At 37.3% G+C, this 23639-nt stretch overlaps 2 protein-coding genes across 2 annotated transcripts; one reads left to right on the top strand and one right to left on the bottom strand.

The window, feature by feature from the left end:
• Positions 1–754: 754 nt before the first annotated feature.
• LOC142612433 (uncharacterized) lies at positions 755–1927 on the top strand. Its single transcript, XM_075784529.1, has 3 exons — positions 755–901; positions 991–1079; positions 1147–1927. The coding sequence occupies exons 1-3, from the start codon at positions 755–757 to the stop codon at positions 1925–1927; spliced, it is 1017 nt and encodes a 338-aa protein (XP_075640644.1).
• Positions 1928–9176: 7249 nt separating this feature from the next.
• LOC142614059 (cyclin-D5-1-like) lies at positions 9177–11578 on the bottom strand. Its single transcript, XM_075786593.1, has 5 exons — positions 11049–11578; positions 10822–10908; positions 10426–10717; positions 10205–10338; positions 9177–10103 (listed from the first exon to the last, which is right to left on the bottom strand). Exons 1-5 carry the CDS (start codon positions 11280–11282, stop codon positions 9879–9881), a joined length of 972 nt encoding a protein of 323 aa, XP_075642708.1. The 5' UTR covers positions 11283–11578; the 3' UTR covers positions 9177–9878.
• Between the last annotated feature and the right edge of the window lie 12061 nt (positions 11579–23639).

The following is a 23639-nucleotide window of genomic DNA, read 5'->3' as shown; positions in this document are numbered from 1 at the left end:
TCATTCAAGGATGACGCCGAGGTAGTAAGGGTGGAGGTGAACAAGTTGAAGCAAGCTGGAGCTATTAAGGAGATCTTCTATCCTTAATGGTTAGCCAACACGGTAGTGTTTAAGAAGAAGAATGGGAAGTGGCAAGTCTGTGTAGACTTCACTGATTTGCCTGAAAGACCCCTTCCTCATTTCCATGATTTACTAGTTGGTGGATGGCATGGTGAAACATCTCCAAATGAGTTTCTTAGATGCCTTCCAAGGTTACAACCAGATTTCCCTATTATTACCTGAACAAAAGAAGACGGCCTTTTGTGCTTCTAATGGAAACTATCATTATCGGGTGATGCCCTTTGGCTTTAAGAATGCAGGATCTGCGTATCAAAGAATTGTGACGTGAATGTTTGAATTATAGCTAGGAAGGAACGTGGAGACATACATTGATGACCTGGTGATGAAGAGCAAGCGGGTAGGAGAGCATCTAGCTGACTTGGGTGAAACATTCTCAGTCCTAAGGAAGTATAGGCTACGCTCGAACGCCTCTAAGTGTTCGTTTGGGGTTAGCTCGGGAAAGTTTTTGGTCTACATGATTACCCATCGTGGGATTAAGGTTAACTCTAAGCAGATTAAGGCTATTAACAATTTACATCCCCCTCAGAATCCCAAAGAGGTGCAAAGAATGACTGGAATGGCAGCTACCTTGAGTAGATTCATTTCTAGGTCGGCGGATAGGTGCCATCCTTTCTTCTAGCTTCTCCATAAGTGGATGGAGGAGTGTGTAACGGCTTTTGAGGATCTTAAGCAGTACTTGTCAAGTCCTCCAATACTCTCCAAGCCCGAGAAGGAGGAAGTGTTGTATGCTTATCTAGTAGTCACGGACTATGTTGTTAGCCTCGTATTGGTTAGAAGCGAGGTATACTATATCAGTAGGTCCTTATAGGAAGCTGAGACACACTATTTACCTTTGGAGAATGCATTTTTGGCCATTGTACATGCCACTAGGAAGTTGCCCCACTATTTTCGGGCTCACACTATAGTGGTGCTTACCCAACTTCCTTTGCAAGCTCTTCTAAGGAAATCAGACTATACAGGTAGAATTGCTAAATGAAGAACCATGCTTGGAGACTGACATCAAATACATTCCCGGACTGCCATAAGGGGCCAGATTCTGGTAGACTTTGTGGTAGAGTTTGCTGAAGGTTTATTGGAGAAGGAAGAAAAAGGATTGGGGATGATGGTTGCCTCGGCCATTGTCGTCCTCCCTTGGGAGGTTTATGCAGACGGGGCAACTAACCGAAAGGGAGCTAGGATTGGGATTTTGTTAATTACTCCCGAGAAGCTAGTAATGGAGAAATCGATGCGGTTGAGTTTCTTGGCTGCTAACAATGAGGCCAAGTACGAGGCTCTTTTGGCCGAAGTAGCAATGGTCAAGCAGTTAGGGGGAGATGTGGTGGACTTGTATTCTGATTTTAGGTTGGTGGTGAGCCAGGTTAACGGAGAGTTTAAAGCTCGGGATGAGAGATTGCAGAGGTACCTTGCTAGGGTACAGCGTGTTCGTGCTCAATTTAAAAGTTTTGCGCTGAAGCAAATCCCTAGAGGACAGAATGCTCATGCTGAGTCATTAGCAATGCTTGCCACCTCTCTCAAGTCAAAACTTCCTTGGCTTGTCATAGTTAAGGACATGGTTAGCTCTAGTCTCATAAGGGAACCTGTGGTCGGGGTGCATAGCATACAGGTGGGGTTAAGTTGGATGGACCCCATAGTAACTTTTTTGAAGCAAGGATTATTGCCCGATGACAAGGATGAAGCGAAAAAAGTGCGTAGAAGTGCTTCCCGCTATTGGTTATCTGAAGAGCAGAAGTTATACAAGCGCTCTTATTCGAGACCATATTTACTGTGTGTACAAAGCAGTAGAGCCCTTGTTGGAGGAATTACATGAGGGCATATGTAGGAGTCACATAGGGGAAAAGTCTTTAGCTCATAAGGCCCTTACCTAGGGGTACTGGTGGCCGAGCATGCTGAAAGCCTCCCAGGATTATACGAAGAAGTATGACCAATGTCAGAGATACGCATCGAATATCCATCAACTGAGGGGAGTCCTAAATTCATTGTCCAGCCCTTAGCCATTCACTTAGTGGGGATTGGATATCATCGGGCTTTTTCCCCGAGCTATAGGTAACCGAAGATGGCTCCTCGTTGGCATGAACTACTTTACTAAATGGCTGGAAGCTGAGCCACTTGCTAACATCAGAGACATAAATGCTAAGAGATTTGTCTGGAGAAATGTTGTCACCAGGTTTGGAGTTCTGCATACACTGATCTTAGATTATGGCCTTCAATTTGATAACAAAGCCTGTAGAAGATATTATGGGGATTTGGGTATCAGGAATGAGTATTTTACACTTGCCTATCCCTAGGGGAATGGTCAGGCCGAGGCCACTAACAAGGTTATAGTGTCTGGGCTGGAAAAAAGGTTGGATGATGCTAAAAGAAAATGGGTGGACGAGCTGCCTCATGTGTTATGGACCTATCGGACTACACCTTGTAGGTCAACAAGAGATACCCTTTTTTCAATGACTTACGGGGCAGAAGCTGTAATTACCCTTGATTTAGGATTCCCCACTCTAAGAACTGATCAGTTCAATGTTGGGGAAAATAACCGTTTACTTTTGGACAGCCTAGATGTGGCCGAGGAAAGGAGAGAAATGGCTATGGTAAAAATAGCACATTATCAACAGAGACTTAAAAAAGGGTATGATAAGGGGGTGAAGTTAGGCCACTAACCACAGAGGATTTGGTCCTAAGAAAAGTGGTAGGAATAGCAAAGAACCTTACTTAGGGAAAACTGGGTCCTAACTGGGAAGGGCCATATAGGATAACTTCCATTGCTGACATTAGGGATTATTACTTAGAAGATCTAGATGAAAACTTAGTTCCTCACCCTTGGAATGTAAATAATCTGCAACATTATTATTATTAATGTTATGAACTCTTTTGCCACTTATATCTTTCTCAATTGCATTTCATTGTGGATGTTTGGCTACAGCGGTCAGTCTATAAAATACTCTAAGTGTTAAACAGAACCTAGACCTAGTCTGATTTCTTGGGTCACAATCCTAGGGTAAATTAACACTGTTTGAAATATTCTAAATGTTAAATAGAACCTAGGCCTTGTCTGATTCCTTGGGTCACAGGCCTAGGGTAAATTAATACTGTTTGAAATACTCTAAGTGTTAAACAAAACCTAAGCCTTGTCTGATTCCTCGAGTCACAAGCCTAGGGTAAATTAACACTGTTTGAAATACTCTAAGTGTTAAACAGAACCTAGGCCTTGTTTGATTCCTTGGGTCACAAGCCTAGGGTAAATTAACACTGTGGTGGAATGTTCTAAGTGTGGGATAAGAATTAGACTCGGAATGGCTCTTCAATGTCCAAATGAAAGGCAGAGTGATCCTTGCAAGAGAGTACATGTATTGATGGCAAGGTAAACTGCCTTGGGGAGGGCCTTGGATTCAAATGTTAGAATTGATAAGTTTACCTTGTGATCCTGAGCCCAATTTAAAGTAAGTGTAAGTTTCAAATTTTGTTGAATTCTACAAGTCAATTTGTTTGTTGTTGTGCAAGCCATATCAGATTAAATAGAAGGGTAAAGAATATGCCGTGAATAAGTTAAGTAATGAAAGTATTATTAAGGAAGTACAAGGCTGTAAAACATAAACTAACATATATCATTTGAATAACAGAGACATATGAAGTAAATTCTGACTACTTTTTCATTAATGTTTAAAAACTAAGTACAAGTAGATAGGAAGAGGCATTAGAGCCTGATTACAAAATTGGCATTCAATCCATGAGTACAAGATGGAGTTATGTTGACGCTTCCTTCCCTTTTTCTTTTTTCTCATGATCTTTATCCTTTTTCTTCTTTTTCTGTTGGACCACCTTTGTTGTTTTCTCCTTTTCTACGTCTACCACTTGGGTCTCTTGGGGTTGCTCTTCCTCCTAGTCTTGGGAAGGGGTAGCAGAAGGAGCAGAGGTGGGCTGATCCGAAGAAGAGGGGGGAACGGAGTCGGGATCAGTTTGAGGCTGATGAGGGGTAGGCGCCAAGTGTAAGGCTGGGGGATAGTACACCTTCTCAAGAGCCCTAAACTCTGATTCGGTGCCAACCCCAGCAGCACTCAAGGCTAGGGATGGCAATTTAGATCCACCCCACGGATACCCGATCCGGCCAGACCCTAATAGGCCGGATTTTACCCGGCCCGATAAAGAATAGGGTTAGGTATAGGTTTAAAAAAAAAAAACCCGAAGCGGGTTCGGGTCGGGTCCGGGTTTTATAAAAAAATCTGAAACCCGCCCCGGATAAAAACCCGGTTATATTAAATTACTAAACCCCCCCTTATATATATATATATATATATATATATATATATATATATAAATTGAGCATTTGAGATTTGTAACCCTAACTCCCTAAATGGCTTGAATGGGCTTGAATCTAGGAAAAAAAATTAATGGGCTTCAAAATTTTTTTTTTTGTTGGGCTAGACTTGGGCCCAAGAAGATAAATAGGGCCCACAGGGCGGGTATGGGCCCCGGGAAAAAAACCCAATTAATAATCGGGCCGGGTCCGGGTTCCGGGTCTTGGCCCGCGGGTCGGGCCCGGGTATGCAAAAACCCGGCCCGAACCCAACCCGTTGCCATTCCTACTCAAGGCTTGTCCCCACACTTCTAGGCAGAATGCCCGAGCGATGTCCCTAGGTCGGGCAGTAAGGCTTTCAGCGGCCTTAGTCATGCCTGCATCGTAGGCCACCTGCTCGGCTTTAGACATTTCTGCCTCCTTGGCCTCCAATTGTTTGCTTGTTTGCTTTAGCTCTACCAAGAAGCCTTCTATGGGCCTCCAATGCCTCAACTGCTTGCTTTTCAAAACTCTTAAGGGCCGCTTTAGCATTCGTCTAGGCCCTTTCCACCTCGGACAGTTGGGCAAGGGTGTCTTTCAACTTCTTGTCTGCCTCTGTGTGGTCTTTTCCAGCAGCCTCTAGCTTGTTCTCAGCTTTCCTAGCCATGTCTAAAGAGTGGTCTACCCACTCTTTGGTCATAAAGGCAGCTTGGACAACCTACAAAAAAAGAGAACATAAGTATTGGGTTGAAATTTTTCCAATTAAACTAAGGGTAGTGATTATGTACCTTAGCTAAATCCCGCTTCAAAGATAGGAAGACCTTAGCTCTGCCATGCCCTCTAGCAGGCATAAGGCCTTCTCTAGACACTCGACCACCTGACTTGAGCTTCCCTTTTGGGGGTCCCTCAGATTGGCATCATCAAGTACTAGGTTGCTAGAACTGATGGTAAAAAGAGGTCTCCAGATAGAAGGCTTCTTGGGCTGGTCTCCCTAGAGATCCTTGGAAGTCCCTGTGGAGGAGGACTTCTTTTGTTGCCCCCTTCCTGTCCGGACATCTTTAGAGGGGGGCTAGTGGGAGGATTTGATAACCTCCCCCTCCTCGACACCCTCTGTGCCTTTGCCTCCTTGGGATCTTTTCCTTTTCTGTTCGCAGCTTCGACGGACGAGGTGTGCGTGGCGGCAAGAGTAGGTGGTTGGGGCACCACCGCCACAACTAGGATGTTGCCCCCAGTATGGGCATTAAGTAGGGCTATAAGATCGAGTGTCTTCTCTTCAAATCCCATGCCTTTTGGGATGTTTGTGGCCTCCTGGTTGACGCTAACTTGTGTAGGTGGTAGGCATTTGTGAAGTGTTGGGAACGTTCACAGGGTCTTTCTATTGATAGAAGACCTCGAAATCCTTGTCAGTGACTTCCTGGGGGACACGCTTGGGTGTGGACTCCTTGGCCTCATCCTTCGATGGGATGGGGGGCTCTTATGAGTAGAGGAGCCTGGCAGCTAATGGTTTTGATAGTTGGGTGTCCTGATAGCAGAAATCCTGGGACGGCTACGTCTATTAGAGCCAACTGGTGGTCCCTGGCTTTAATAACGTTCTTCGGGCTTCGGAAATGCTTGGTGGAAGGTTTGTATCCTAGGATGATGTGGACAGCCCGGAGTTAACCATCCTTGTGTAGAAAAATATCAGACCTAAGGATCCAGTTTATGTTTGTGAAATTAACCAAGTGCTTGGCAAGAGCGGTGTGGTATTCGTCTGCCGAGGAAAATAGTAAAAGTCACGAGTAAAAAAAAAAAAAACAAACAACAACAACAACAAGAAAAAGAAAACTTGCATGCTGATGAACTCAAGTAATATCCTAAGTGCATCTCTAGTCCTCGGGAACTCTACCTGGTTCCCCTTCTTGGGTGGGACAATGTAGTCCATTGTGCCAGTCCCTTGAGACGATAAGGAAGTCCTCGTCCATACCCTTACTTGAGTCAGGTAGGTAGGCGATCAACCTAACAGAAGGGACTCTACATTTGATGTAGTATTTGGTTTTTTCCCCTTTTTGGTAGTTGTATACCCAGTTTACGTCATGCCAGGTAAGGTTGGTCCTCATTTTCCTACTTAACATATCTACACACCCAAGAACCCTAAAGACATTTGGGGAGCATTGTGTAAGGGTCAACCTATAGTTTATTAGGTAGTCCCTAGTAATCCTCCACATGGGAAGTTCCATCCTGCCTTTAATAAACGCGATCGTAAGAATGATTATGGATTTAGCAGCTCTGTTCAAGACCAGCCATTCACCATATTCATAGTGTCGAATTTTTAAGCTATTGGGAATCCTATATTGTGCCCTAAGGATAGCCATAGCCTTTGGAGTGTCCACCAACTTAGCGTATCTACCCATGAAATTTGATAGTATGAAAGAGCAAACTTGTAAAAAAAATAAAATAATAAGAAAAGTTAAGATGAACACACCTACGAGCAAAGGGAAGAACTCTCCTCGAGAGCTTGCTTTAGTTTAGGTTGCCAGAATGCGAAAATGAGCTCCAGCCAACCCCAGGTCCTCCTTTTATAGGAGTAAAAATTGGGCGGTAAATTTCTCGCTCATAAATGAAGGAAGATAAGGACCATACGATCCTAATCAAACCGTAGAACGTAGGGAGACAAGCAACTATCTGATGCCATAAATATGATATTGTGGATTCCGAAGCATTAAGAGCGTGCTGGAAGTAGGTGAAAGGACATTACCACGTGGGAATATGTATGACACGTGTATAGCTAGCTCGTGTAACTAAAACTTTGCTTTTACCTCAAGGTTAAGAGCAAAAGTTTTAAGGGGCTATTATGGGGGCCCGAGGACCGATGATAAAGTTTAAGAGTCGCAGTGTGGGGTGACAATGGCCCGAAGAGGAAGGTTGCTTGGGGAGGTGAGGAGATAAGTCAAAAGTACTCTAAGGCATACCAAGTGGGAACCAAAGGTCAAGGGGGGAAGTTTCTAGTTTGGCGTAGCTTGTAGCCTCCGCACTGAATGCCCTACATCTAGCCTCTTGGCCGCATTAAATGATAGGCAACAGCTTTATCAATTGCATTGATGTGGAAGTGACCTGAACAGTGCAAGTCACAGCGAAGTAGACTCCTTCCACCACCTTCTTCAAATGGAAAAGGGGACAAATGTCATGAGGGGAGGCTAGTTAGGAAGTAATGGACGGCCAAGATGTGAAGAGGGGGAGAGTATATAAGGAGAAAAAGGTTATCAAACAGAGGGGGTCAGACAAAATAGAGAGATCATTGTAAAAAGATCATAGAGGAAAGAACATGAGCAGTACCTTTATTTAAGGAACTTTGGCCTCCTTGGGCAAACTTGTGTTAATGTATTGACCTATATATTTTATTGAATAGGGTCTTCCTCCCTTATTCTGATCCTTGGGCTAAGCCCTCCCTTGTTGTTTGATTCCCTCTCTAACAAATTTATTGATTTGGGTCTCAGCTAAACCCTACAAGCTCACTATTCTAAATGGGCTTGGGGGACAGAATTTTTGGTCCTTACAGGTATCATAATCACAACTGAATGCAATATGATCATCCGACTATCTGAGTAGCTTGTTCACACTGTACGATCAGTGTGCTGTTACCAAACAAAATACATACAGGCATTTACAGATTGATGCAAGCTATATAGCAAAATCATTTATGAAACATTTGGCAAACCTACCCACTTCTGTAGGGTAAGTTGGGTTCAAAAAAAAAAAGTCGCACAAATAAAAGCTTTTCAACAACGACACAAGGTGTTTCATTGTATTGATTATTTTAGTTGGCAGTTGGAACTTAATGGACAATGAGCAATGGTGAACAACGTAGAATGTTGTAGTATTATGAACCCCAACGCATGCCACGGCTCATGTAAACAATGGCATCAATGCAATAGCAGTCACCTTTGGTCAATGTTTGCCTATTCATACACGCAAAGAAAAGGGTTGGCTATAAAGGCCAAAATAACTAAGGTGGATACAGTACGAAGTGATTTTCAGCACAAGTCAAGATGCCATTTTTTTAAATCCAGCCAGCAAAGAAGGCAGCTGGTTAGGGGAACCATTGTCAGGGAAAGTACTAAGTACTTAGCCAATTTTGACCACACAGACATGATCTCGTTTAGTCGTTGAGCATGAACAGATTTAATATTCACTACTGAATCACCCATGAAATGTTATTATCCAATGAAACGTCAACCTGATCTGGTCAGATCTCAGATTTCAGCCAAAGAACATCCAGTAAAAACTAAAAAGTACTAATAAATTTATCGACTGTCAATTTGTTAAACGTTTGAATATATGATATTTGCATATCTTTGGGCTTTTTTTTTAAAGTGCTTTAATCTGGCCAGAAACCCCGAATAAAGTATATGCATAAGATCAAAGATGAATCCAGATTGTATTGGATGCTTCACGCACTTTAAAGGCCTGAAAGTGAGATAAATATTAATCTTCTAAAAGTTCCAATGATGGTTAAAGACAATTTCATGCCTAGGGCGTTTGGCTATGGAGCTAACATTTGTGTGATGGTTAAAGACAATTTCATGCCTAGGGCGTTTGGCTATGGAGCTAACATTTATGTACTGTTACCAAACGGTAGGGACCAATATCCCATCATAAAATCTTTCACCAAAAATTATCCCATCATAAAATCAACATGGAAACTCAATTGGCTTGGAAAAATGTTGCCACTGTCACAAAACTGCATTTTATAAAAGTATAATCAAGTAATCAACACAGAAATTCCTTTTGATTCCACAAACAATGTCTTGGGTTTCATGACCCACCCCTCAACCCTGCTCAGCCAGGGCTTCACAAGAAATAAAGAGTGGGGGCCCAGCTTAAAAGGCATTTACCCAAATATTCAAACAAATCCAATCACATTCACCTTTACACCTTTTTTTTTTGGATAGCCAACATGAAGCACATATGCATCAAATCACACAAACAGAGCTCCCTTACCCCCTCTTTACCCCTCAGTCTACATTACTTTCAGCCTTTTCAAAGACACCAACAAAGCATCCCATCAAAAGGTTGGTTGTATAACATCACAAACCCCAGAAAGACAACCAAAATAGGGAAAAAAAAAACTTTATATAAATATATTGAATAAGAATGAACTAAAACTTTCCTTCAAAAAAAAAGAAAAAAGAATGAACTAAGACTGACTGTTATACATGCAGCCTTCAAGCCCCACCCCAACCCCCTTCTCTTATGGCCTCTTTTTCCACATTGTGGCATTGCCCTATAATGGTAATCAGCTTTTATATGCAGCCCAAAGCTTTGCTTTTCTATTTTTCTTTTTCTGCTCTCTTTCCCTCACTGTCTCTCTCTCTCTGGCTGTTCCTAAGGGAGATTCAATCAATCAATCCCAAATCATATCCATTAAGTAATGATAGAAGAACGCTGATTTGACCAATAATCATTATTGAAAAAGCCACTACCAAATCTTTCACAAATGCTTATAGTCCAATCTTCTCTAGTAGAGTCGCTTGTCATCAGGTATGACACAACTTTGATCACTAGTATTGAGTGTAAGCCTTTTTCTTTTATTGCTAACAGCAGAAGTAACCAATGAATTATCTAAAACATCAATTGGCCTCAATTGGGTTCGTGAAAGATCTGGAGAATTTACAACCTTAGCTATTTTAAATTTCTCCACACCTAATCTTCTCATTATATTATAGCATGAAAACACATCATCCTGTGACAAAAAGGCCAACAAAATTAATCCAATCTACTTTATTTATTTGATCAAATGAGTTCTAAATCAAAATAAATAAATAAATAATATGAGGCACTCACAATTTCAAGAAATCTACAATGGGAAATGGAATTCATCTTCAACTCCAATGCTTTTCTTGATAATCTGTCATCCAAAGCCAACAAGGCTGCAGCAGCAGCTATAACAGACGGTCGATGATCCATTAAATTGACCTCTACATTAAAAAACTTACATCAACACATTAATAAAAAATCAAATTAGTAGTACATTATCAAATTAAACATTAATGTTCATAATGTACCTCTGGTTATAGCCAAGATGAGTTCCACAGTCCTGGACAAAATATTACTTGGTGGAGATTCCTTGCACAACTTCTTGATGAAGAAATGAAGAAAAGCAAAAGGAGTGATTAGGCCCATCCTCCATTCTAATGTGTTCAATACCAAAAGCTCCATTCTTTGAATGAATTTGCTCTCGAAGTTGTAATCTTCTAAAAAATATTCTGATAACATTGGAACTTTTAACTCCTCCATCTTTGCAGCCAGAGAAAGACATGCCACTGACAGTAATCTAATGGCCCATAATTTTTCACTCTGCACGACATTGACAAATTCAACAACAAAGAACAAGCATTGATAGCCAAAAGGATTGTCTTGAAGCAGAAAATTTTGGCATTGAAAAGGAAATCAAAACTTACATCGATGGACCGCCTTGAAAGGAATCGATCGAAGTATGTCATTGACAAATAGACTGTTTGGAAGCGAAATCCAAATGCTGCTCTCGTCTAGATGGACATACAAAATAAAATGAATGAAAAAAAAAAAATCAACCCCAATTACAATTTAATTAATCTTTATAATTAGTATTGATTTTGTACTTATCAGGGGGAAAAAAAACAAGAAAGGAAATGGGAGTGAGACTAACTTTCAGAATCCATGTGAAAGCTTCCAAGCGAGCACATTGGACCCAGTTTCCGAACACCAAAGACTCATTCCTTTTGAACCCAGAACAGATTTCTCTTTCAAATAGTATTTCCAGGTGCTCATCTTCTGAACCATCATAGTTCTTAAAGTTAATGAAGGTATCCCCATTTCCCAACTCTTCATCCAAACAAGTCTCACTTTCTTGACAAAGTAGGCTAGACATAGAATCATCCATGTGTTTTGTTTTTAATTTTTCTTTATCTCTCTCTCTGCATCCAAACAGAAAATCTAAGACAGTGGAAGAGAGAGAGAGATTATTAAGTGATAAATTCAGGAATTTGAGAGATAAAAGTGGTTGACGACCATGACCAAAAAGCAAAAACTTGAGGGAGAAGTGGGTGATGGGGATAAGTGAGGTATAATTGTAAGCCTATAATTTAGCAAAAAGATATTGCCACTATTTTTAGCGGTTACAGATTGAAGTGTAAAACGCTAAGCTTTACTCTGCAGCATTTGTCTCTAAATGTTGCTTGGCGAGAGAGAATGTAGAAGAAGGTGTTTTTGTTTTTGACATTTGAGACTAGTGAGAGAATTAAAGAGTAAGAACGAGTGCGTTTGGAACTGTGTGTGTGTGTGTGTGTGTGTGTGTGTGAGTGTTAAGGAGAGGACCGTTTGACTGAGAAAAAAAAGCCTTTGTTTCAGGGCACGACTAGACTGGGGTTGGGGACTTTGGTACTACGCGAGTTTTAGGAGCGTGGAAGCACGCACCAATGGGAAGAGGTTTTGTCACTCTTAGAGTTAGAACTCAGTTAGTGCCCGTACATGAGGTCGTACCCATAAGCAGTGGGTCACAACCAGATGTCTTCAGTGATTGGAGGGAGGTGGGATTGTGTGAGGTTTTGATTCACAACGTATACAATAGATTTTCTTTTTTGGCTGAGGAACACAACATATTATACAATAGATAATAGTGGATAATACTAGTAGTAGATAACTGGCCTTATCATACGCGAAAATCACGTGATGAGGGGTTTTTTTTTTTTTTTTTTAGCGATTCTATTTTACAGAAAAAAATTTGTGTTTTTTTTTTATATATATATATAATTTTTATTTTGAAAATCGAATTTATTTGTGGATAAAGTAATTTAAAAATTAACAGGAAAGTTGTCATATTTTTTAGGCAATGTTTTAATAGGAGTTAAAGTTACATTTTTACCAAATTATTTTTTAGTTTTATCTCTACTTAAATATAGGTTATAGGGGCAATTTTGAACTAAAAAATAAGGAATCCAAATAGAAAAATTTCCTTAAATAATAGTATAAATAAGAGTATCCACTCAAACTTTTCATCTATTTTGCACCAAAAAAATTACTTTTTCTATTTTACACCCTCATTTTTACAAAACATCCACATCAGTTCTAGGGATGGCAATTTAAATCCGACCCGCGGATACCCGGTCTAGCCCGACCCTAATGGGCCGGGTTTTACCCGGTCCGATAAAGAATAGGGTCGGGTATGGATTTTTAAAAAAAACCCGAAGCGGGTCTGGGTCGGGTCCGGGTTTTATCAAAGAAATCCAGACCCGACCTGAAACCCGACCCGGATAAATACCCGGTATATTAAATTACTAAAATACCCCTTATATATATATATTTTTTTTCTGATTTTGTATTTGGAACCCTAAGTCTCTACTCTCTACTCACTGCACACACACAGCCAGCCGCCTTTCTCACACTCAGCCCTGCCCTCTCGCCAGCCGCCCTCTTGCCTCAGCACACTTTAGGCCTTGGTATATATATTGAAGAAAAAAAAACCCCTAATCCCTGATCCCTAATCTGATCGATCTATCACTCTCAATCTCAAACAAACCCTCGCTTTCTATCACTCTCAACGCCACACCGCCACCGTCGCCTTTGATCGAAGCCACCACCGCCGCCGAGAACCTCATTCTCATAGCTCTCTCTCTCAGCCATCATAGGTCAGAACCTCTTGCGATCTCTTTCTTGGTTGTGTCATGCGTGTGTTTATGGTTGTTTGGTCATGGGTTTGGGTATTGCTATTCTTCTGGGTATGTGGCCATGTATGTATGTAGATGTGAATGAGTGTAATGTAGCCTCTGTTTGTATGTTTTTGATTTTGGATTTTGGGTTTACTGTTTCGTTTTGTGGAGGGTGTGAAAATGGGTTTGCAAGAAGTAAGGCTTGCCATAGTTACAGTTTCCTTTTTTTTTTTTGTGTTCTATCTCTTTTCGTCTCATAAATCTGGGGTTTGTGGACTTATTTGTGCTATTTGATTTCTGTAGTTTTGGATTGTGGTTTGTGTTTTGGGTTTTGCTTTCTCTGTGTGTTCTTTGGTTTGATTTCTCATGGGTATGAGTTGGTTTGATGAAGTTTATTCCATTTTTTAATTCATTGTTGTTGTAGGTTCTTCAACTATGTCCGGTGATTGTGATCTTCAAACAATTCTTGATGATGGGTAGCCTAATGAAGAGGATTGTGGACGATTAAACCTTTTGTAATAATTTAGTAGCCCTTTTAATTTCTTAGACTTGTTAGATTAATTTGTTGGTTTGTAATTATTCTAAACCATTTGTAATTTCTTAGTCTTTTTAATTTGTTGATTTGTGGAGGATAAGACATTTTGTAATTTCTTAGACTTGTGAGATTTATTTTGTAGCTTTTTAAGTAATTTATTGCCATATAAGATGATTTTGGGTGCCATATAATGATATAAATGGAGGTAAATGATTTGGCTACCATATAACAGGGCAAATTTTGGCATTTGGGCCATGTTAAATGACTTGAATGGGCTTGAATTTAGGGAAAAAAATTTAATGGGCTTCAAATTTTTTTTTTGATTGGCTCAAATTTGGGCCCAATAAGTTAAACGGGGCCCACAGGGCCCGGTGGGGCGGGTCTGGGTCCCGAGAAAAAAACCTGATTATTATTCGGGTCGGGTTCGAGTTTTGGGTCTTGCCCCGTGGGTCAGGTCCGGGTATGCAAAAACCCGGCCCGAACCCGACCCGTTGCCATTCCTAATCAGTTCATCTATTATACACTATATTTTATATAAATAATATTTTTTTTATTTTTTTTATCTCTCATTCCTTTTTCCTATTATTCCTCTTCTTTCTTCTTCTTTCTTTTTCCTTATCTATTTGCCGTTTCCTCTTCATTTTCTTCCTCTTCTTTCTTCTTCTTTCTCTCATGATCAAATAAACATCACCATCAAAACCCAGATGCACCATCACAAGCACTCCATCAACACCACAACACCACTCTAATCCACTAATCTCCGTCAACACTCCATCACAAGCACCACAACCATCAAAACCTAGAAGCACCAATCCACATGCAGCGGCAGCGATGGCGACAATGATGAATGCCTCTCCAGTCAATCCATAAGCAACGATCCAGTCGATCCACATGCAACGACAACGATCCAAGTGATGGCAATGATCCAATTGATCTAGGCAATGGCGATGCGATCCAGGCGATGGTGACGCAATCCAGTTGATTTTGAATTGCTGTGTTTGTGGTTGATTTTTTATTTTTGTAGTTGATTTTTGATTTTATGCCTGTGGGAGTGTGTGTCTCAGAGGAAGAAAGAAGATGATGAGGGAGAGAATGCGTTAGTTTACCAGATGGAGAAGAGAGAAAGAAAGGAGCGAAATTATAAATTATAAATATATTAAAGCTACAGTAACCGTGCATATATGCACGGTTACTGTAACTCTTGTGCATTTATGCACAATTTTACACCAATTAATGTGGATATTTTTTTGCTCAAAATGTGTAAAATCAGTTACTTTTTATATTTTACAAGACTATACACATACTGATGCTAATGCTAAGAGAAAATGACTAATAGCAAACCTGATAAAATTTACAACCCGACCCTGTAAGCTGTCCGATCCTGCAGGAACATATATATATTAAAGAGTACTTTTATATTATAGATAAATAGTATTTTAAGTCCATAAGCGTATAATATTTACTTTATGATTACTTCTTATTATCCCGCTAAGATATTAGTTGGTTGTTGAACATACACAAATTAGGATTTTTGAGCTTGTGAAAAAGATGACTGACTCACTAAAACTTTGGGTGGGGTTGTCTTACATGAGCTGGCTCATTATTATTTTTTAGCCTTTTATATTTAGCTTTTTGACTTTGTATAAATTTGTTTCACTTTTTACGTTTTATTTTGTTTATTTATTTTTTTAAATCACTTATTTTCGTAAATTCTTTTCTTCTTACAAAAACTTACATATTCTTTCTTCACAAGTGTCGGGATGTTTTGCAACATGAGCCAAAAATGCGAGAACGGTCCAAAGCTCTCATTAGGTTCTTTAGAAGTGATTATTTGTGGAAAGTATCAAGCTCAAAATTCTAATATTTAGTTAATAAAAACTAATAGTGCTTTAACATGAGAAAAATCAAAATGCCAACAACAAAAATGCTAAAAAATTCATAAAAATACAATAGGTCCGAAACTTTGATCCATAGTTAGCGAGAAGAGGAAATTGAGAAAGGTCATTAGAAAGAGAGTGAAGGTTCCTTTGTATCCATATTTCCACCCTTAAACTTTTAAATTGTGAGAATGTTATTTGATTGAATGGGTTTTGGCTCTAAAGTTTCAACTCTAAGGATAAAACGTGATTCTTTCTTTTTGAATCTAATTGGGGCCTTTTGTATTGAGTTTGAGATACTTTAAGTGATTGGTTTTTAGTCAATAAAAGAGGTTTTGAACCCCAAGATATCAAGCGAAGACGTTATTGTCAAATTTGCTTTGATTGGGTAAAAGTGTTGGTTTGTTTTTTGCATAATTTGGGAAATGAAGTGACCTAAACTCATGGGCTGATGTTTCCTAAACATGGCAGGTCCTTGGAGGTTGCATTTGGTTGCTATAAGAGACAAGGCTACCTACTTAAGGTCAATTATGTGCTTTAGGTAAAAAAGTGTCGAGCAGAAAAGTTGGGTCACAATTAGCCAGAGCATAAAAGCTCTTTTGGGATGGAAATTTTGGTAAAAGACCTCCTTCATGAGCCTAAGGTGCTACATGCGTCCTTTGCCCGCTTAGTAGCACTCGTGGGTTGGGTTCATGCAAAAGGTCTGAATGAAATCGACTCATACCCTCCAAACCACATTCTCTTAATTTCCCCAATAAGTCACATGAACATGGGTCATGCTTAAAAGAATAAAATAAAATGTAATACATGAATTGTGCCTATGAGGAAGTTGGGCTTGGTTGAATCGGGCATGTAGAAATTGTGTTGCCAAAATGGGTATCAACAAGAAGGTTGAGGCTTGAAGTTTTCATTTTAATGAACCATTGATTATGTAAACTTACTAACTTATTTATTATTAAAATTTTATTTCTGAATGTTTTTTTAATATGTTCTCTTATTTATATTGAAAGGATAACAAAAGGCAGTGTTATTAATTATTCTATTCAATTTTATTCTTATTTTTATTTTTGATGACACTTGAAAAAATACAGGTCATACTGGGTTGATCCAACCCTTAAAAGATCGAGTGAAAGTTATAAGTTTTGCAACCTGTTTCTACTTCAAACCCTAATCTAACTTGAACTCGAACCTAAACTTGAACTTGAACCCGATTGACCCAACCCATTTGTCAAGTCTATCAATGAGAATGAAACTTGTGTTTTGGTAGTTTTTTTTTTTTTTTTTTTTTGCTAAAATATTTTTTTTATTTGCTAAATTATTATTATTTTTATCTATTGAAAGTTAGTTAAAGTATATTATATTTAAAATATAAGGTTTTAAAAAATTATAAATAAACAAAAAAGATAAAAAGGTAGAAAGAAAATGATGTTGCCAAGTAGACATCAAATGTATTACATTAATAGTACGTGTATGTTTGGATTTAAAAAAATTAAAAATTAAAAATTAAAAAAAGGTGGTGAGCGGTGACTGATTGGCGAAAAAAAATGGTGTTCTATAAACGGGGACCTCACCCCTACTCTTTAAAGCTTGCCACCCCTATCTATTAGATAAGTTCAAAACACTTACACAACCCTTTGGCCTTGGTCTTCCATCATGGTCCGCCAAACTAGTCCATCTTTTTCCAGAGAAACAACCTACTCGCTAGAAATTTGTCCCATCAGTTGTGTAACAAGGCACCCACGCGATTATGAGTCTACTTTTGTCAACCCTCTTCAATGGCACTATCCTACGGGTTCTTCCCACTAGTCATGGCTTGGCCTAACCTTTGGCTTTGATACTACTTATCATGTCTCTAAGTTCTTGAAGCCCAAAAACCATGGCACTTTGCTAATCGTCCAATGTAGCAAAGTAAGTTGAAAATGCCATTTCTATGATATTAGTAAAGCTTAAACGCTCTACAATCTTTCCTAAAACGCTAAAGATTAGAATATCTACGGAAATGCAATAAAAAAAAAACAAAAAAAGTCTAAGGGTATAATAGTCAAATCAACACGTTAGACAGCTCTTTCCGGCATTCATAAATATAAATATAGAGGACAACAAAAAATCCAAAAGCCAACAGCCAACTTAACTGTGTCTGTCAATATTAAATGATACTTGGCATAATGCACATCTCACATCTCACATCTCACTTTAAATGTGACAATTTTTTTTAACTCGAGCTGAACTCCTGCTTACTAAATAAGTCTTCGACAACTGGCTCTGTAACTTAGAAAAGCAATGTTAATTTTGTAAACTTTTAGGGTAGAAGTATGTGTGTGTGTATATATACACACCCCCACGACAAGCAAACTTTTTATCTTTTGTGCAATAGCCAACATACTACAACCTTTAGATCATGATTACTATTTTTTTTTTTTTAAAATCCTTAGATCATGATTTCTTTAAAACCCTGTTACTTATAAAATGTGACTCATTGGTATTAATGAACAAAGTTTCTTTCTAAATTAGTTTATAAAAAAAAAAAATTTAAAAAACTCTCATTAAACTCCTCTTATATCTTTTTGTTGGTTATGAATTTTGAAAGTCTAACTATTAGATTGTATGTTCTTTTTATTCTTAACGCGCATGTCAAATTTCATTCAAATTGGATGTTATTTACTATTTGATTAATAAACTTTTTATATATATAATTTTAAACCACAAAAACTTGAAATTTAAACATTTGATTAATGTCATAACTATTGATCTTTGATTTTCTGAAATTTTGCAAGTATAAAGGATATAATAAGAACATGCAATCTAATGGTTACATTTTTTAAATTTTCATCCAATAAAAAAAAAATATATATAAAGAGTTTGAAGAGTTTCTCTCTAAAGTAAATCAAAGAGAAATCTTTTCCGGCACTAATAGTTAGGTGGTCTCTCACTTCCTTTGCTTAAGGGATGTACTGGAATAATTATGAAACAGGAAATGTTATCTTTCATTAAAGTACAAGTATATTTGATAAAAATATCATAGCTAGCTCCTTAAGTTTCATCTTAAGAGCCGGATGAGTTGTTAATTAATCGCACGAGTCCACCACAGAGGCATAGATTATGGTATATTTTTAGGTGCATGAGTTAGTTTTAGCCACATAATCATAATATGATTAGCTCTCCAAATGTGGCAAAGCATGCCAGAATTTCTTGTCATTGATAATGAATTAATATTCGCCACGTTAATTGAAGCTTTAATGGAAGATCGTGGGGTTAACTGGCAAGCGCTTGAGAAATTTTGGGTTTATGATTAGAGTAGTTACCTGGATTTGTTTTAAACTAAGGATCTATTAAGTCTTTTGTTTTTCTTTTTTTGGGTTGTTGAAACAAATTAAGAAAACAAATAAAATCAAACTAGATCCGAGTTTTGGGCTGCTCTTACTCTACCTAGTACAGAACCATTAAAAGTTCAAGTTAAATCTTAACACTATATTTGGTTGGAGGGAAAATGGAAGGAAAGGAGGAGAGATTAAAAAAAATGTGAGAATAAGAAAATTTTGTTGTTTGGTTATTAGAAAGAAATTGAGGGAGGTAATAGTTTTCCATTAGGCCCATCATTTTGTTTTCCTCCCAATTGGAGAGAAATGAGAAAGAAGTGAGATTTGTACAAATGGTTGACATCATAATTCTTTTTTCTCACTTACAAACCAAACAACATGAGGGAATGTAACTCACCTTTTCCTTTTCTTACTTTCCTCTCTTCTTTTCCCTTTCCTTCCATTTTGTCAAACATCAGATTTGACTAAGTTATAGATATTTTCTGTATGAATAAAACTAGAACTACAATTGTTGACCCAACAGTATCACACGACGAGTTATAAGCAGTAGAGTTGTAGACTCTCGTAGACTCACTATTTTTATTCTACAACTCAAAACTTGTCATGTAAGCAAATTGTGGTAAAAGTTGCAACCTAAGATTTTTGTTTTTGTATGATAAAAACAATTGAGTTTTTATTCCATTAAACAATTATCCAACTGTATCACAGAACCAATTGTAGAATGAATCGTAGAAAAAAAAAAGGGGGGGGGGGGGGGGAAGAAGGGAATTTTCAATCCAGAGTCCAGACCAATGTCACCTTAACCTCTTCTGTAGCCCCAACAAGAACTGGGAACTTGATTTCAAGTTTTTGGAATGTAATTAAAAGAAATATTTCCAAAAACCAGAGACTCTTCATGAATTTCATCTAATAACACCCCAGCCTCAGAGAAGCAATGAGCACCAGATTTGAGCAAAGAGAATACACAAACTTGAACCTTCCATTGTCAAAGATAGCATTTCTATACTCCAACAAGAAAAAAGCAGAGCCTAAGTATTGAAGTAGAAATCAGTTTCATCAACAAAAAAAAAAAGTAGAAATCAGTTTTTTTTTTTTTAAAGAGAAATCAGTGTATTTGATGGAATGTTAAAGAATAATAAATGTTCAACTATTAACAATAGCGTACATCTTTTAGAATAAAAAAAGTATTTGTAATGCTACAATGAATAAATTAAGATGTTTATGTGTATTTTTCTTGATATTCATGTATAATTTGACTTCATTTATTAAAACTTTCTATAAAAAAAAAAAAAATATATTATTTCTTAAAAATAGAAAGTTATAACAAATATCATTTAATAAAATATTAAATAAAGGACAACGTTTACTCCAAACTGATATGTGACAGTTTATAAAATTATCCATGTATATCATTTAAACAAGTCACGTAATCTATTTAAAAATTACAAGATTAATAGATAGTTCCAAGCCGGTTTGAAGTTAAACTCATTTCAGTTTTTACTTAAATATAGCTTTGTACTCGTGACATTGTAAACAAAGTTGATTCACTTTACTTCTATTGGTTCTTTTTGTCAGCACTTTTTTTCCCCCAACTGCAATCAAGAGTCAAAACTGCCTAGGTAATGATTTTAATCATGATCATATGATGAAAATTTTCCCCTAATCAGTTAACCCACATCAAATGTGTCCAAATTCGAGTTTAGCACTCAGTTTTTGGTGGAGGTCCCAAGTGATGAATTATTTTTTCTTAGCTCAATCCAAATTCGATTAAACAGAAGAAACAAGAAGTCTTTTTCTCCAAACAGCCCAAACATCATCTGGAAAGGGAGGAATAATAACAGCACAGAATGATGAATGAATTATCATCCCAGCTACACGATTCATCTACTACTGGTTTGACAATACAATGCTTGTATTGTATGCTGCTTGTGTTTTCATAGTGTCAACAACCTTTTTGGCTTGTAGGATTTATTTCTTATAACCCAAATTGAAATATTACCTCTGCGATTTATTTTTTTCTCGTTCTGTTGATAAAAATTAAAAAGTCTATATGGATGAAATGTTGAAAGGCAAATCTAACTCCAATAGTTGGCACGCACTATCCTTCAATAATGGTTGTTTCTTATTCTCGATTATGCATTTATGTTGTCTAGTGTCTCAGCTGGGTGGCTTCCTGTGACAAGCCTAGCTGGATTTCTCCATAAAAGATAAAAGAAAACACTGCTCCCAAAGTTTTTTTTCTTTTTTTCTTTTTTTTTGAGAGAAATGCTTCCTTCATAATATTTTTACAAATTCTAAATGGCAAGCTGTCACTTGCAATTACTAGTAGACAAAAAAGTAATTTTAGTAGTAGGTACAGATTAGAATTAATAATAATTTGTCACTTATAATTTATTATAAAATTGTTATAAAAATATTGTTGACATATTGTTAATTACTTTTTGTTTTAGGCCTAAATACAAAAATGCACATTGGGGTTTGGGTTGGTTTCTTTCGTATGGGTTTCAATTATTTCTTATAACTGCATGAGGACATTGGGGTTTGGGTTGGTTTCTTTCGTATGGGTTTCAATTATTTCTTATAACTGCATGAGGTTTCTATATCCGTCAAATTAACAATTGTGACTAACTTTTGTTGACTTTTTTGAATAAAAAAAATCACGTGACCAATGACGCAAATCAAATGATGAATCTTCTTAATGCAGTCACATAATGAATTTTATCTGTTCATACTTGGATATATAATACATTCTATCAAAGAAAATTTAATTGCAAAGGGAGAAGAGAAGGTAGATTGGAGAAATGAGGGTAGCAAATGATTGGACCGGCCCTCAACCTCTATTTTATCGTTTTTCTTCGATTCTTTAAAACGGTGCTATTAAGGATGACTTTAAGAACTCAACGTACAAATGGTGGACTTGACCAAAGAAATTTGAGAATTATTCGAGTTTTTATTATGAACTTGTGGGGACCCAATTTGTCTAGCCCCATTTCTTTACAATTTTCCTGTTTTGTTGCTGAAATGCTTATAACATTATTTCAATAGCATGCAACATATTTATGAACTCAACTCAGGCCACATAGATGTGGATTGTGACTTGAATTTGGAACAACATAGAAATTTATGTAGCAGGTTACAAATTAAATACTGTCCAAATTTTTGTAAAAATTTTTTCTTGGGGGGAGTCAAAATGATCCATCACCATCTGGACCTTGCAAAGTGACAATAATTAAATTTGAATAATTGTCGTTGTTGTGGAGATTTTAATAAAACCTAACTCATGGGCTAGGAGGTTCATTACTTCCCTCTACTTTAAAGTTCTCAGGGGGACTCATTTCCAGAAAGTAGCGAAGTGAAATTATGAATACCACATTTCTTTGAGGATTTGTTAGGTGCCCATTGATAGCATATGTTGTACAATATGGTACACTTTGGAGAAAGGAAAAAAAATGTATATATCGAGTTGTTACTCATTTTGAGATTGTACATCCAGGTATCTTTTGGCTACTCGTCTTGGATTTTAGCCTGTGTTAAAACTTAATTTTTCCACATTCCATCGTTACATTATGGTCAAATGGTAGGACTGTATATACCATCGGATCCAAAGCACATTGATCAGACAGAAGCTGGAAGGAAGTGAAATTAGAAATGTTTTGAGCTGTGTTACAATTATTGTTAGAATATAGCTAGGTCTAAGGCCTAACTAAGCCCAAACCTATTGTCTTGTTTAGATTCAGTAGTATAATTTATAAGTACGAACCTATCTACTGCATTTATACTGTGTATTGTACCTTTGTCTCTTTAGGATTTATATAAAGGTTTCTAAATACAGTTTAATGAAACCAAGACATTGATCTTTACATGGTATTATAGCACGCGTTTGATACCCAAACAATTCTAACAATTCTAACATAACTATGCAACTAAACTAATTTTACATTTATGTTACCTTTCTTTTAATCAGTGGTGGAGCCACACATATTGACACTTAAAAAAATTTATTTTAAGCCTTTTAGAGATTGTGTGTTCAAAAATTTGAGTTAATCCAATGACCCTCAAAAAGAAGAAGGAGAAGAACATTGGCTAGCTGTGTGTGTGAGAGAGAAATAGTACTATGTGTAATTAAATTGAATAATTTTATATAAAATATATTTATGAGTGATGGCTTACTCTAATATTAGGTATTTTAGATTTATATGTTCTCCACGTACGCATATATATGTATTTATAATCATATATGTACATGTTTTGAGTTTAATTTGACCGGTTTATCAATTTCGAAATTTGGTCTCTTAGAACAAAAATTCCACACTTTATTTATTGCTAATTTAATATAAAAAAATCTTATTTAAGTTAGTATTGCATTTATCCTTATTGACTATTCATGTCTTTTACAGTTTAATGATATTAAGAATTTTGTAGTTCAATTAGTATTTTAAGATATTTTCAATGGAATATTCCAGTTTCAAACTCTCCATTTTTTATTATTAAATTATACTAAAAAATCTTAATTTTAAAAGTTTCTTAAAATCTGAACCAAATGATACGCATACATATTCCATATCCGATATATTATTAACTAAGCTTATGAATTTAACTATTGAATTCAAACTCCCATGACTTGGCCACCACCACTATCAAGTATCAACTCACCCATGCATGCATACCAAAGATTTCACCACCACCGAAAACACACACCAGTGAATTAATCATGGTTTGTGCGTCGAGCCAAGGTGGTGGTTTTGAGTGATAGAGTTGGTGATTGATATATAAGGGGGTTTTAATTTTTGGTATAATATAACAGCTAGGTGTGGTGGTGATCCTGCTACAGTTTTTCATCGCAGTTCCTTCAGCCATGCACAG

This window comes from Castanea sativa, chromosome 10 (assembly GCF_040712315.1).
Source record: "Castanea sativa cultivar Marrone di Chiusa Pesio chromosome 10, ASM4071231v1".
Taxonomy (NCBI): Eukaryota; Viridiplantae; Streptophyta; class Magnoliopsida; order Fagales; family Fagaceae; genus Castanea; species Castanea sativa.
This window is presented reverse-complemented; position numbering and strand designations above follow the sequence as displayed.

Excerpts from the sequence above, each read along its gene's own strand:
- LOC142612433 (XM_075784529.1), top strand. The coding sequence starts at position 755 with ATGGAGGAGTGTGTAACGGCTTTTGAGGATCTTAAGCAGTACTTGTCA. Across the intron at positions 902-990 it reads TCGTATTGGTTAGAAGCGAG|GAAGTTGCCCCACTATTTTC; the intron begins GTATACTATATC and ends ACATGCCACTAG. Across the intron at positions 1,080-1,146 it reads AAGGAAATCAGACTATACAG|GGGCCAGATTCTGGTAGACT; the intron begins GTAGAATTGCTA and ends GACTGCCATAAG.
- LOC142614059 (XM_075786593.1), bottom strand. The coding sequence starts at position 11,282 with ATGGATGATTCTATGTCTAGCCTACTTTGTCAAGAAAGTGAGACTTGT. Across the intron at positions 10,909-11,048 it reads CTTTCACATGGATTCTGAAA|ACGAGAGCAGCATTTGGATT; the intron begins GTTAGTCTCACT and ends ATGTCCATCTAG. Across the intron at positions 10,104-10,204 it reads ATTGTAGATTTCTTGAAATT|GATGATGTGTTTTCATGCTA; the intron begins GTGAGTGCCTCA and ends TTTTTGTCACAG.